At 39.3% G+C, this 13,340-nt stretch overlaps 1 protein-coding gene and 1 long non-coding RNA gene across 2 annotated transcripts in view; one reads left to right on the forward strand and one right to left on the reverse strand.

The window, feature by feature from the left end:
* The first annotated feature begins 685 nt into the window (after window positions 1-685).
* LOC104398145 lies at window positions 686-3,546 on the forward strand. The gene is made up of 2 exons (XR_719888.1): window positions 686-855; window positions 2,692-3,546. It is a non-coding gene; the product is annotated as an uncharacterized LOC104398145 (long non-coding RNA).
* Window positions 3,547-9,081: 5,535 nt separating this feature from the next.
* The window catches only part of YARS2 (tyrosyl-tRNA synthetase 2, mitochondrial), a 5,341-nt gene continuing 1,082 nt past the window's right edge, over window positions 9,082-13,340 (reverse strand). Inside the window, exons 2-7 of the mRNA XM_010008205.1 lie at window positions 12,885-13,109; window positions 12,054-12,322; window positions 11,593-11,760; window positions 10,319-10,474; window positions 9,827-9,997; window positions 9,082-9,384 (exon numbers count right to left, since the gene is read on the reverse strand). Of these exons, the coding sequence (XP_010006507.1) occupies window positions 9,225-9,384; window positions 9,827-9,997; window positions 10,319-10,474; window positions 11,593-11,760; window positions 12,054-12,322; window positions 12,885-13,109 (1,149 nt within the window). The 3' untranslated portion in view covers window positions 9,082-9,224. The remainder of the gene's footprint in view (window positions 9,385-9,826; window positions 9,998-10,318; window positions 10,475-11,592; window positions 11,761-12,053; window positions 12,323-12,884; window positions 13,110-13,340) is intronic.

Genomic DNA, 13,340 nt, shown 5'->3' on the forward strand with positions numbered 1-13,340 from the left:
CCAGGTTCAATATTTGTAATTTTTTTCAGGAAGCTTAGTGGTATGAAAATCAGAGCTAAGACAGTGGTTTATTTCAGGTGTTTAGCCTCACATAGAACTGAAAAACGTTGCTCTACACATTCTTGGTGTCTTTGTGATAGATTCTTCTTGATTCTTGTTGGTTGCTACCTGCCTGTATTTGAGACATGTATTTTTCACATTTGAACTCCATTTGCAGTTTTAAATTGCCCTCATGTTATGCTCTCTGATACCAGAGATAATATGACCCAGTATTTGAATAGTGATCCTGTTTTCAGTTAATCTCTAAGATTCCAAATAGGAATTGTTTGTTTGCCACTTTCCCTTCTCATTCACACTCTGAGACTGATTCCTAGGATGAATACTTAGCTTTTTGTCATATCTAGCACAGTGGAGGTGAGAAAAGTAATTTATTCTTATTTCATTTTTACACTATATATATTAACATCCTTTAAAAGGCAGGTATCCTATTTGGAAGACATTCAACATCTCTTAAATTGCACAAGATACTGCATTTACTTAAGAGAGAGAGGTTTTTATTTATAGTTGTGGTAAATTCCTGGTAGTTTGAACCAAGGTGATGTGTAGCCATTTGTTCACACTGTGCAATCCTCAATTTTGAACATGTATGTTTGTGAATGATTCTTTCTAAAGAAGCAATCTTTATATGCTTGCAGTGTGCCAAAGGCAGTGATGCATTTTCTGGTGAACCATGTGAAAGACACTCTGCAGAGCGAGCTGGTCGGCCAGCTGTATAAATCCCTCTTGTTGGATGACCTTCTGACAGAGTCTGAGGACATGGCACAGCGCAGAAAAGAGGCAGCTGATATGCTAAAGGTATTCAAAAGATCAGGAACTCAAGGGAGCAGTTAATTAAATTAAAACCACAGAAATGTGAGATTTTTTGAAGACTTGCCTTTCTTTTCTCTTAGCTTAATTTTAAGAATATGCCAGTATGTTATTTCCCTCTACTGGAGGAATTAAAAGCAGTGTGAGACCAGAAGGTGTTATGTAGCTTGAGTAGTTGGGAAGAGGTGACTTAACTCCATTTTGAGTGTAAAGCAGAGGCGCTAATGTGGTGTTCTTTTCAATGATATATTTGTTTCTAATAATTTGCTGTTACTTAACATTACAGTATTATCACAGTTCTCTTTTGGGGGATTAAGCTTACAGTGTTTTAAGTGCCATTCGTGTGTATGTGTCCCCCGGAGCCTACTGGCTAATGGCTGGTGTATCTAGACAATACCCCATGTTAAAAGTGGGAATGTTGGGACTCATGATGACCTGTGCATACACCTGCATGACAGTGCATTTGTGACATGCCTGTGTTACAGAGCTCTGTCTGCATTGTTCAGTTATGGGGTGTATCAGTCTGCCGTAGCTGCAACAGAAATAGGCTGATTTGGATTGACCTGCATAAAAAAGGGTCCCTCTGCCAGTTCAGCTCACCAAAGAAGTAGCAAGAGCTGCTTCTCTCATATGCAGTGTGGTCAGTGTGCATTTGAGGTACCTGAATACATTGACATACCACTTGTCCAAGACCACATGCAGCAAGTTTAATCTTGGCTGTTATGTGATCATCATTTGAATAAGGGCAACTATCTGTTAGAAATTTTTCAAACTGTAAACTTTGTAGGGCCGAACTCATAGCTCAGGTTTCTCCAAATTGGAGTAATACTTTAAATAATGTTAATATCAGTGTTCTGAGCTTTTAAATTTGCAAAGTTTAGCAGTTTAGACTGAAGTGAATGCATCAGAATTGTAAAAGTGATAGAAGATATCACTGGTGCCTGGAGCACCTCTGCTATGAAGACAGTCTGAGAGTTGGGGCTGTTCAGCCTAGAGAAGAGAAGGCTCTGGGGAGACCTTATAGTGGCCTTCCAGTACTTGAAAGGGGCCTACAGGAAAGCTGGGGAGGGGCTTTTCATCAGAGAAGATAGTGATAGGACAAAGGGTAATGGTTTTAAACTGAGAGAGAGGAGATTTAGGTTAGGCATTAGGAAGAAATTCTTCACTATAAGGGTGGTGAGGAACTGGAATGGGTTGCCCAGGGAGGTTGTTGATGCCTTGGAGGTTTTTAAGGCTGGGTTGGCTGAGGTTTTGTGCAACCTGGTCTAGTGGTAGGGTTCCCTGCTCATGGCAGGGGGGCTGGAACTTGATGATCTTTAAGGCCCCTTCCAACCTTAATGATTCTATGAAATAGGTACAGTTCCCCTTTTATTTTGAGGACAGTTTAAAGCATTAAAACTGGTGAAACAGTCTGCCTTTCTTGAGAATTTACTTATAAATACAAATTGTTAAGACAAACATCGGAGTTATGAGGAACACCTGTGTATGTAGAAGTTGCTCAAAACAATGACAGTGATCTCTTTTTGCTTCAGACTGGAACTTCTGTTCTCAATTTTTAATTTTTACCTCTCATTATTTAATTACACCTTTGCTAAGTTGTACCATTACCTTTTGCTTTGCAGTATTTTCCACTTGCCTAACCTTCTGCAGATGGAAGGCTTCAGAATTGTTAGTGTTGTTGCAGGTTGTTACCTCTCATTTCCTAATGAAAATCATTAGCTTTGATTTGTAACATCCTACTTCCTAGACTGCTGCTGTTATGTCTCTGAGAAATCTGTTCAGAAAAACAAAGTGACTCTGGCTTTTGTGTCCCCATGTACACAGGCCCTGCAGCGAGCCAGTCAGATCATTGCAGAGATCCGTGAGACACATCTGTGGTGAAGACTGTACCGGCCATGCTATTTATATGCATTGGAGGTTACACTGACTTGACAATTGCTAGGCATGGTATACGGAGTAGAATTTTTATTTATGAACTCTTTCTGTGTACTGCAACTGTGTAAATCTGCTCTTGTAAGGACAGTTGGTTTGATTTGCAAACAAGCATATGCTGTATTTTGCAAAATATGACATATTTAATCCATATAATAAATGGCTCTAGATGTTTCCTTACCAGCTTTCTGGTGCAAATTAAAGCAGACCAAGTCTACTGTCTCAGCGACAGCCTCATTTGAACTTCGGGAAAAACATTAAAGTTCCAGTGCCTGACTTGCTAAACAGGTTGCCTGTGGTTAAGATGGACGATGTAGTCTTGTGGCATAGTTTTAAGCTGCTTTTACAATAGAAGTTTAAATACTGTGAAGAGAAGAGAGCACTGAGTATTTTCTTTCATGAATATATTGCATGCACTATGACAGATGGAGGTATCAATTTTATAGTACAGTAGAGATGTCTACCGTATTACTATGTGTGTGTATCCCTATTTTTTCCCCAAATGTCAAACTGCAGACAAAACTTTGAACTTCATTTAATGGAGCATCGTGTAGGAAGAATTAGCCTGGAGCTTGCGAACAATAACAGCCTACTAAGAAGTGGGTGCAGAGTTATTAATGTGCACTGGAGCTTGTGTATAAATGTTGGGGGTTATAATCAGGTACAGGAACATCTTCCCCTTCCTCCCCCCTGGGACCAAGCCCCTGGACCATCCAAGAGTAAACTTGTTCTGGCAGAACTGAAAAATAAAAATGGATTTCAAAACTGTTACAGGATAGTAAAGTGTTTCTTTTAAGAACAGATTAAGTTGGCCAGGGAGAAGGGGATCCCCACAACTTCTTCCAAGTTTTGGAATGTATGATGGTATGAAAGAAAGTCTGTGGGATTGGAATACTTATACCAGATTACAGCTACTTTTGAGGAAATTTTACTGTGCTTGTAAGTAGCGCTTTTTTTTCCTAAGGACAATCCTAAAATTAGGAAAATTTTGGTCAGAAAGTAAGTTGATGAGTTGTTTTCTTCTGATTATAATTCATACAGATAAATATTGATCACACTAGCCTTTAAAAAGTAAACATTATTTAAATTCCAACCAGCACACTTGCATGTACTTTTCAAGCAGATTCACTTTTTTTGTATTAAGTAAAAATGTTTATTATGGTGTTGCCCATATTTTATATCTTGAACACAACTTGCATGAAAAAATAGGACACTACTGTTAACATCCATGGCTTGCTTTTACAATATTGGGCCAATAGTGAACTTTTTATTACTATATCCAGTTCCTTCCCCATTTCATCAGTTAATAGAAATTGAATTGTTTTTGTAAGCTGCTAAGACTGAACAATTATAAACTGCTAAAACCTCAGTTTACAAGGTCTGTTTAAAAATGTGTCTCATGGTAGTTTTCTTTTTGGTACCAATTTAAGCACAAGATGTTCAGTCTGACAGGTGCAACTTTTGGATACTTTTATGCATCATCTGAAATAATGCAGAATGCAGAACTAAATGGTGTAGTTCTAAACAGCCTGAAATGTCATGATGTGTATTACATGTAATGAATACAAAGAAAGTAATTTTAACTTACTGCATAGAATCCAGGGATGGTAGTTCTCAGATTTAAGAAATGTGACTGTAGTGAAGTGTAAGCCACTTCTAAAATAAATTTCTGTGCACAGCGAATGCTTTTAATAGCTCTGTCAATATGGTTACATTTCTGGTTGTAATTCAGATGACACCTCTCTCCCTTTTACCTTTGACATGTAAGAATTATGTTTTCAACAAGTTAGAGCCGTCCATAACTGAACTGCTACCTAAGCTGTAACTCCCTAAGTTCACTCAACAGTCTTTTGTGGAGAAGTATGTTGAATTGTGAAGTTCTGAAATGCTGCATAAAGCAAATGAATTCCATTTATTTAAGAAATTATTGCAAGTGGTAACTGGCTCTGTAATGTCATGTAATGTTTCCACAGTGTTAATTTGGTTTTTGAAATGTTAAGACTTTAAGTTTCACCAAAAAAATCAACTTGGTTATGTGTGAGTGCCAAAAAACGTGATTTTTAATACTTAATGCAAGACTTTAAAAATCCATGCTGTTAACAATCTGATTATTAAATAAATAGATGACATAAAAAATTAATTATCCCAGAAGTAAAGTTTTGCTACTGACTTGTAGTTCAGGTGCCAGGACTAACCTGCTCTTACAAGTTAGTAGTATAACTACTTAGATTTGCACAGCCTTTCATGTTTGCACCTGCCCTTATGCAATTCTGCATTGTTAGTTCTTGTATAGTTGCATAAGTAACACTGTAGACAGACTGCTAGTGGTCATGAATGGTTTTTAAAACAGTCTGTTGTCTGGAATTGAACTAAAATAACCAAAATGCTAATTTTACTGCTGCCATTAAAAGAAATTAATGGGGAAGTTACAGAAAAAAGCTGAGAATGAGAAGGCAGCAACTGAAAAATTCCAAGATTAGACTGATGGTTTACAAGTGTCTTCTTGTTAACCTTAGTTTGAACTGGAAGTATTTTGGTCATCAATGCAGAAATTCCAACTAACATAAAATAACTTGCTATCTAGTGACACACACAATCATGGGGGAGAAAAACCACTGTAGCTAAGTTTAGGTAAGTAAATGTTCAACATGAATACCAAATCTGTGTGTCATACTACTGTAAATAAAACACAGTTATCCCTATGTGAACAGAGTTTGTCAATAAATTACTAGGGGTTTTTAATAGTCAAATTTCACTTGGTGGAATAGATGGGTAGGGGGGCTATCTGTGTGCTTCAAACTGTATTCTGAAGTAAATGTAATAAAACTTATCTAAAACTTGCCTTTACCCTATGCTTTATGGAGGACTGACTTTGAAAGATGGTAGATTGGATATTCCAAACTCGGGTCCCTGCTTGAAGGATACAGCAGGGGAAACAACTTGCCAGTCTGTTGTGTCCCTGTTGGTAACTTGAGTTATCTTGAGCAGTTTTTTTTCCGGTTAAATCCTTTAGCTATGAGAGTAATTGCTAGCTAGTCTTTTCTGGAGATCTGAAGATGTCAAAGGCATCTGCTTTTTAACATGTTACCAGTTAAAATCTGCTTTGAGGTGAACATGAGATGATTAATACTTCAAAATCTAAGAGAAAAACATATCAGACCACCTGAATGTGGTTTTATGCCTGGTGATGTTCTCCAGTAGGTCCTTTTTAGTAAACTTGCTGAATGTGCTTTCAGCTTTTAGAGAGATAGCAGCTACAATGTTAAACTCTTAAGTCCTTGAGGTTTATTTCTGTCTCAATGTGTTGGTGCATTTTTTTAATATTTGGCCCAAATGATTACTTCTTTTCTTGCACTTCCAAATTTGTGGAATGTTAAATACTTTGTTACTACTTGTTTACACTGGAACAAGCTGTGTCTGATTACCTGACCATACCTATTTTAGGGTATATGAGAAACAAGTCCAGGCTAAGAAAGCATACTTGTTTTTTTGGTCATCCTTTATTCACAGCCTCAGTGTTCAAGTGTTCAGTTGCAGTATCCTGTACAGTCATGAAAAGTAGTGCTTTAGTCCAGCTGGTTCTTTGGAAAGGGTCAGGGAAGAGTTTGGATTGCTAGGAGTTGGTCAAAAGGAAGCAAAGACTAAACTTCTTGGCGTTTATGGATCTTATTAAAATCTTGTATGCAAAGAATTTAATTCCCTTTTTTATTTTGTATTTGTAAAAATAAATAAAAACCTTTTAATACTCGAACAAAGTGGGTACTAATGCTTTAAAAAAAAGGCTGAAATTTGTGGATGTTTGTGTATCTTCACCATTTGCAGATTAAAGGAAAAAGGCAGGAGGGTGACATGAAACATGGCTTACTCTACTAGTTTATTTTCTACAACTAGAAAGTACCTGTCAAATCTGATCTGTTTTATCTGGAGGCCAACATGGGTGTGTACTGGTATATTTGTTCCCAGGTGCATGTTTCTGTATTGCTTTAATGCTTCTGCCATTTAAGGAACAATGCAACTATGTTAAGTGGATTAACATTACTTTCGTTTCCCACTTTACTTTTGTTTCTGTCTTTAGTTTCCCACTTTACTTTTGTTTCCCTTTTTCTACCCTTCGCATATCAAAGCTGTGCTTTTTCCTCCTTATGCATTCTCTAGGATAGAGCTGATCATCACTGCAGCTTAAGGCAAAGTAACAAGCAACACAAAGTAGTCCTGAAAGCTAACAGGATCCTTAGAGCCTTTTTTAAGGTAGGAATGACTCAACTACTTTATATAAGAGAGATTGAGAGATCTCATTATCAGGCAAGTAAATGGGATCTAGAAACTGAAACTCCATGTAGTAAGCTACTGAAAGTGCTACCCGATTATAGTTGAATAATCTAAGGAAACTGTGAAATATAAGCAGCAAGCCACTATAATTTATTACCGTTGAAACATTAACAGGCAAATCAAGCCAGCATCAAGTTGATGAACATCCAATGAACTAAAAAAAATTAAACCACCTACAGAAAAAAACTCCCCATGCAACTATAAGATACCTAGATTCCTGAGTTTCCTCATTCTTCTTGTAGGCTAGGTAGTTTGAAAGCAGCTCTAATACCATGACTGACTTTAACAACCAAAGAGATGGTGATGAGTTACCACACTCAGGCAGCCAAGATTGTGGCCTCTTCCCTTGTGGCTGCTGTGACTGCAAAACCCTAAACAATGAAAACAACACTGCAGCCACGCCCCAAAGTCACACTAATCAATCAGCTCATAAAGGACTTCATATGTGTTTGCACTGGGACAGGGAGGATTCCTTAATAAAAAAGTTTGGAGTCATCCAGGTACATTACTGTAGTCCAAGCCACTGAACCAATTCTAAGTAATTAAAATATGGGCTTGTACTACAAATGATTTTGGTAGCCACCTGGGGTTTGAGTTTTTGTTGTTCAGGGACCTGGCTGTAAGTACTGTGGCACCTATACAATCCAATCCCAAACTGCATCATGGGAACCAACTTTACCAAGGTGGTGTGCTCCATGCTTGTTTTGTGGATGGAGGTGTTTCAGAGCAATAAAGCAATCTACCTTTAAACGTAGATGTTGCTATTCTACCAACTCTCAACATAGATTCTCACTTTTCTGCTGTCATTGCAAGAAAATGAAGCTAGGATCCAAAATGTTGGCTGGGCGATCAGCAGTAGGATCATTTTCTGCTCTTCCATGAAGAAATGCAGCTTTTGCATATGGCCCTGTCTGAAGGGTCTGAATTTTTTCATTGCAAAAGCACTATAGCGTCTCATGTTTCCTGGTCCAGATACCCTTGTGCTGCTTTTTCACCTTAAAAAAGCTTCCACGTACATGCTTCAAATCTTCTGATGTAATATACGATCTTGCAACTGACTGGAGAGCCCACAAACTCGGGCCAGGATATACCTTCGATAAAGACTCTAGATAGCACAGATGTATCCTTCTAATTCACTGGACTGAAGAAGCATGAGTGTCACCCACATGTTAAGCCACAGTAAGCACACAGAAGGCACAAAAGGGATTCATAAGCTTTGAAAGACACTATTGAAAGATACTCTTTTACATTTCAAGAAGTGAATTTGCTGTTTTATCACACAAAGGCTAAAAAGCATTTTTGCAATGTGGCCCAGTACATAACCAATAAGAAGCTTACATATTGGGGCTTAATCATTCAACTCCTTTATTGTGAATCTCCTGTAGCTTCCTTCAGAGCAAACCTGTCCTTACCCACTGATGCAGGTTTCTCTGTTAGCATGAAGTCAAACTGGACAGAGGCATGCATCCTCTCTAAGAAGTCCTGGTTTCGAGTCTGCTTTTGCTCATCTTGCTGTGCATTATGTTGTAAAGTACCTGGCTACTGTTCTGCAATGCAGAAGGTTGTTAAAGGAAGGGAAGACCTTCTCCATCTTTGGACCTTGAAATTAATTTCATCTTCTTGTGCATATCCTCTTCAGAAAAAAAAAAAAAAGTTGATAGTAGGTTGGTTGTCCTTACCCACTGATGCAGGTTTCTCTGTTAGCATGAAGTCAAACTGGACAGAGGCATGCATCCTCTCTAAGAAGTCCTGGTTTCGAGTCTGCTTTTGCTCATCTTGCTGTGCATTATGTTGTAAAGTACCTGGCTACTGTTCTGCAATGCAGAAGGTTGTTAAAGGAAGGGAAGACCTTCTCCATCTTTGGACCTTGAAATTAATTTCATCTTCTTGTGCATATCCTCTTCTAAATGGTGCTTCAAATAAAGTTCCTAAAAATCTCTTCAGTGTTGTAACTTAGCTGCCTTTATTTGAACTCTGTTGGTATATTTAAGAATACATCTGTGAGCTGCGTAGTAATGCACAGTGTAGAAACATCTTCAAGTACTTCTTTGAGCAACAGTCGAAAGGATATGTTGTTTTAGGGAAATGCTTTGTTGTCACAACTGCAGCCATTTTATAATGTAGTAATTTTTCTTTCCAATCCTAAGCAATGATACTCCATTCTTGAGAATATGCTGTCCGAGAATAAGAACAGTCTCAGGATTTGTTACTCGAATCCCATTTATTGTAACTCCACCATTTGTAATTTTCTGGTACCTACAAGAAAGACAACAAGTAGTAATTGTAAGAAGCAGCTATTTATTTCTGTTAAGTATTGAAAGTTCAGTTAGGGTTTTTTCGGTTGGATCCCTAATTGAGTAAATTTTCATTCTCTTGCACTTTACTTTCAGTCCAGGTCAAGAGTGACTGAAATTAACGACCTCTCCCATTCTTTCTGAGAGGTGTAAGAAAACTCGGGCTGTTGCCTTAGACTGTCCCTTCATCATGTGTAGATTTTAGAGCTAAGGTACATAAGACTGCACTATCCTACACTTAAAAATGGAACGAGGCTGCCTGCTCCCCTCCTCTTTAATGCTGGTATGTAGATTCTTAGCCTGTTTCTACTTGATTTGGCTGTCCTAATTGTTTAACTTCTGAAAGCATACCACTACAACCTGTTTACATGAGGTAATACTGAAGAGCACAGGTGATAACATACCCACTGGGTCCATCTGGAATGGCATTTGCTTTGCGACACAAGTCAAGAATACTCATTCCAGGTTCAAGCATCAATTCAGCTGAAGAAGCTTGTCTAAAAAGTTCCTGTAACTCCTCGTCAGACATAGCTTCCAGTGCTTCCAGGCTGCTGTAATAAAGGGCCTTGGTGCACCTGTGAGAAGAAAGATGATTCAAAATGCAGTGCTAGTCTCATCTTCAAAGTGCTACTCAACTGATCGGATTTCCCTCCCCAGCTTCTTCTGAGGGTCCATACAGTAACAGAAGCATTTCAATTAAACCAATTTTTTTTAACATAATCCACTGCACTGCAATTTTTCTAATATTCTTACTGTATTTTTAAGTCTACAGAATGACTGTATCTTTCTCTTTGAATAGCTGAGCAACAACCTAAGTGGAAATAGTCCCTGAAAAGCTATAGATAATTACCACTGAATAAATCTGAAAGAAAACTACGCAGCAAATCAGACTTCACCTCTTAGCAGATTCTAGCCCCTCTCTACCATGAACAAGCTTGGTTACTTCTGCAGCAAGTCGCTTCTGGGGGCCCCATTTCTCAGGTTCTCTAGCATGCATTTCCATGATGTGATCAATCTCCTCAAGAGGAAGGAAGGTGAAGAGTTTCAGGTATCTACAAGCAAGGAAAAGAGTATTTTGTCTATATCCATCCTTCCAGATTTCCTGCCTTTAACATTCCAACTTCATTAACTATGTTAAAATGATTCTTAATCCATTTAAGAAATTCTTATTACAGATACTCTGTCCTTCCAAACAACTCTTTGCTTTTGCTCACATGCTTCAGTTTAACCAGGATGGCTCACGTTATTTAATATCCCACTTAGGGTAATGTCTTCAGATACAAGATAGTGTCAAATAATATATAAAGCTTGTATTTCCATCAACAACTCGGTTTCTCTTCAAATATTTGTTTTACAGGATTTCAACTGTGTCAACTAACAGGGTTTTGTGTTATATTCTTAGTAGTTGCACAACATGCTAATGCAAAATGCCAGTGCCATTCTGTGGTGACAGAAGTATGCTACGCATTCTCAACAGGAACATGATTAGAATAATCAAGAATTTAAAGGTGTGTCTTTAAGCATAGTCCTTTTTAGTAGGCTTGCAGCAGTATGATATGCAGTGTATTAAAAAGGTACTTGTACTGTTACAAAGTCTGAACGCGTGAGGCATTTTAATGCTAGGTACCCACACACTCTTCTTACCAGTCTGAAAAGTGTGGTGCAGAACTTAACTTTGAAATATCAGGACATTATCCTTTGAAAGTGGTAACAAAGTTATGAAACAGGCCACAATATGAAAGGGAATTACCGATCTGAGGTTTATGAAAACTCAGATTTGACAGTGATACTGGAGTTTAAAGAAAAGTAGACTGAAAAGAGAACATGCAGCAAGTTATTAAACTTAACATAATGCCCTGAATAAAGCTACGGTACTGTAAGTTTGTACCTCGTAAGATAAAGTCACCCCAGAATGCGCTGTGCTTTGCTTCTTTGTTCATCCACATTCTAATCTGATGATACATGTACCACCATATGGAGAAAGGTTCCTCTACCCTGTATACTTATGAACCAGTTATGCCTGTTTATTTTATGAACATGGGATTTCAGTTAATACAGCCACCTACAAGGAGCTCATGTTGCACATATCCACACGAAACAGTTACAGAGAACAGTTATGATCAGGTTCTATGAACAATGACAAAAAGCAAGACAAAGGAAAACTACTTACTTTTCAACTACATTATCTTGTTGTCTGACAAAAAACTGATACAGCTCAAATGGAGAAGTTTTATCTCTGTTCAGCCAAACTGCATTGCCAGCTGTCTTTCCCAGTTTATCTCCCGTAGTGCTGGTAATAAGAGGTACAGTAATTCCAAACACATCTGTTCCTGTCATTCTGAGAAAGAAGAGTCACTGCATGTTAATGAAAAAAATATTTTTAAAAAAGTACAGCTTGGTAAAATTGACTAAAAATATAAGCATTCTGTAAACCCTGTCCTTGATTTATAGCAGTTTAGTAAGTCAGAAGGATGAGGGGCAAAAGATGCCAGAACACTGTTTTGTGAAGAGTGCTTTTGGGGGTTAAAAAAGACTGTCTGAAGTACTGCTGTAAGGTGCCTGTGCTGGTGGGACACCTGTAAGGCTTTTCTGTGCTGATTCTCTGAAGTCTTGTAATGCTCAAGCACATACTGAAGTAGAAGCCTTGCCACGCCCACACTGATTTGCTCACATACTCCTGTGGATTTTCTACGACTCCTATCAAATTTGGTGGATAAGCAAAAGCCCACCATGGTGATGCTTCGTTTTATTTCTAAGAAACGCAACCGCCTGTACCAACACACCACAACTGCCTCTACTTTGGTGCGTCTACACTGGAACGCATTCGCCTGCAGGAGACTCGTATCGATGTTGCCCCCACGTTTCAGCACACCCGATGTCGGTTCTTGGGCAAACGTCCACTAAAACAAGAACCCATCCCTTCCGTTAAAAATCTTATTAACGCTTCGCGGAAAAAAAGCTTAAAGCCACGGCCAAGAGGCATTTAATGTGTCAGGCTCGCGGTCGGGACAATCGACTTCCCCTCCCACATCCCGCAGTTCTGCCTGATGCCAGCTCTCCCAGGAGGGACTTCAGCTCCCGGCGCGCTAGGGACCAAGTCCCACGGCGTCGGGAATCCCGATGCCCCGACCCAGAGCAGCAGCACCGCCCGGGCGGGGCCCCGCGGGACGGACCAGTACAACTTGGTAAAATTGACTAAAAATATAAGCATTCTGTAAACCCTGTCCTTGATTTATAGCAGTTTAGTAAGTCAGAAGGATGAGGGGCAAAAGATGCCAGAACACTGTTTTGTGAAGAGTGCTTTTGGGGGTTAAAAAAGACTGTCTGAAGTACTGCTGTAAGGTGCCTGTGCTGGTGGGACACCTGTAAGGCTTTTCTGTGCTGATTCTCTGAAGTCTTGTAATGCTCAAGCACATACTGAAGTAGAAGCCTTGCCACGCCCACACTGATTTGCTCACATACTCCTGTGGATTTTCTACGACTCCTATCAAATTTGGTGGATAAGCAAAAGCCCACCATGGTGATGCTTCGTTTTATTTCTAAGAAACGCAACCGCCTGTACCAACACACCACAACTGCCTCTACTTTGGTGCGTCTACACTGGAACGCATTCGCCTGCAGGAGACTCGTATCGATGTTGCCCCCACGTTTCAGCACACCCGATGTCGGTTCTTGGGCAAACGTCCACTAAAACAAGAACCCATCCCTTCCGTTAAAAATCTTATTAACGCTTCGCGGAAAAAAAGCTTAAAGCCACGGCCAAGAGGCATTTAATGTGTCAGGCTCGCGGTCGGGACAATCGACTTCCCCTCCCACATCCCGCAGTTCTGCCTGATGCCAGCTCTCCCAGGAGGGACTTCAGCTCCCGGCGCGCTAGGGACCAAGTCCCACGGCGTCGGGAATCCCGATGCCCCGACC

This window comes from Chaetura pelagica, unplaced genomic scaffold (genome assembly GCF_000747805.2).
Source record: "Chaetura pelagica isolate M959 unplaced genomic scaffold, ChaPel_1.0 scaffold92, whole genome shotgun sequence".
In the NCBI taxonomy this organism is placed as follows: Eukaryota; Metazoa; Chordata; class Aves; order Apodiformes; family Apodidae; genus Chaetura; species Chaetura pelagica.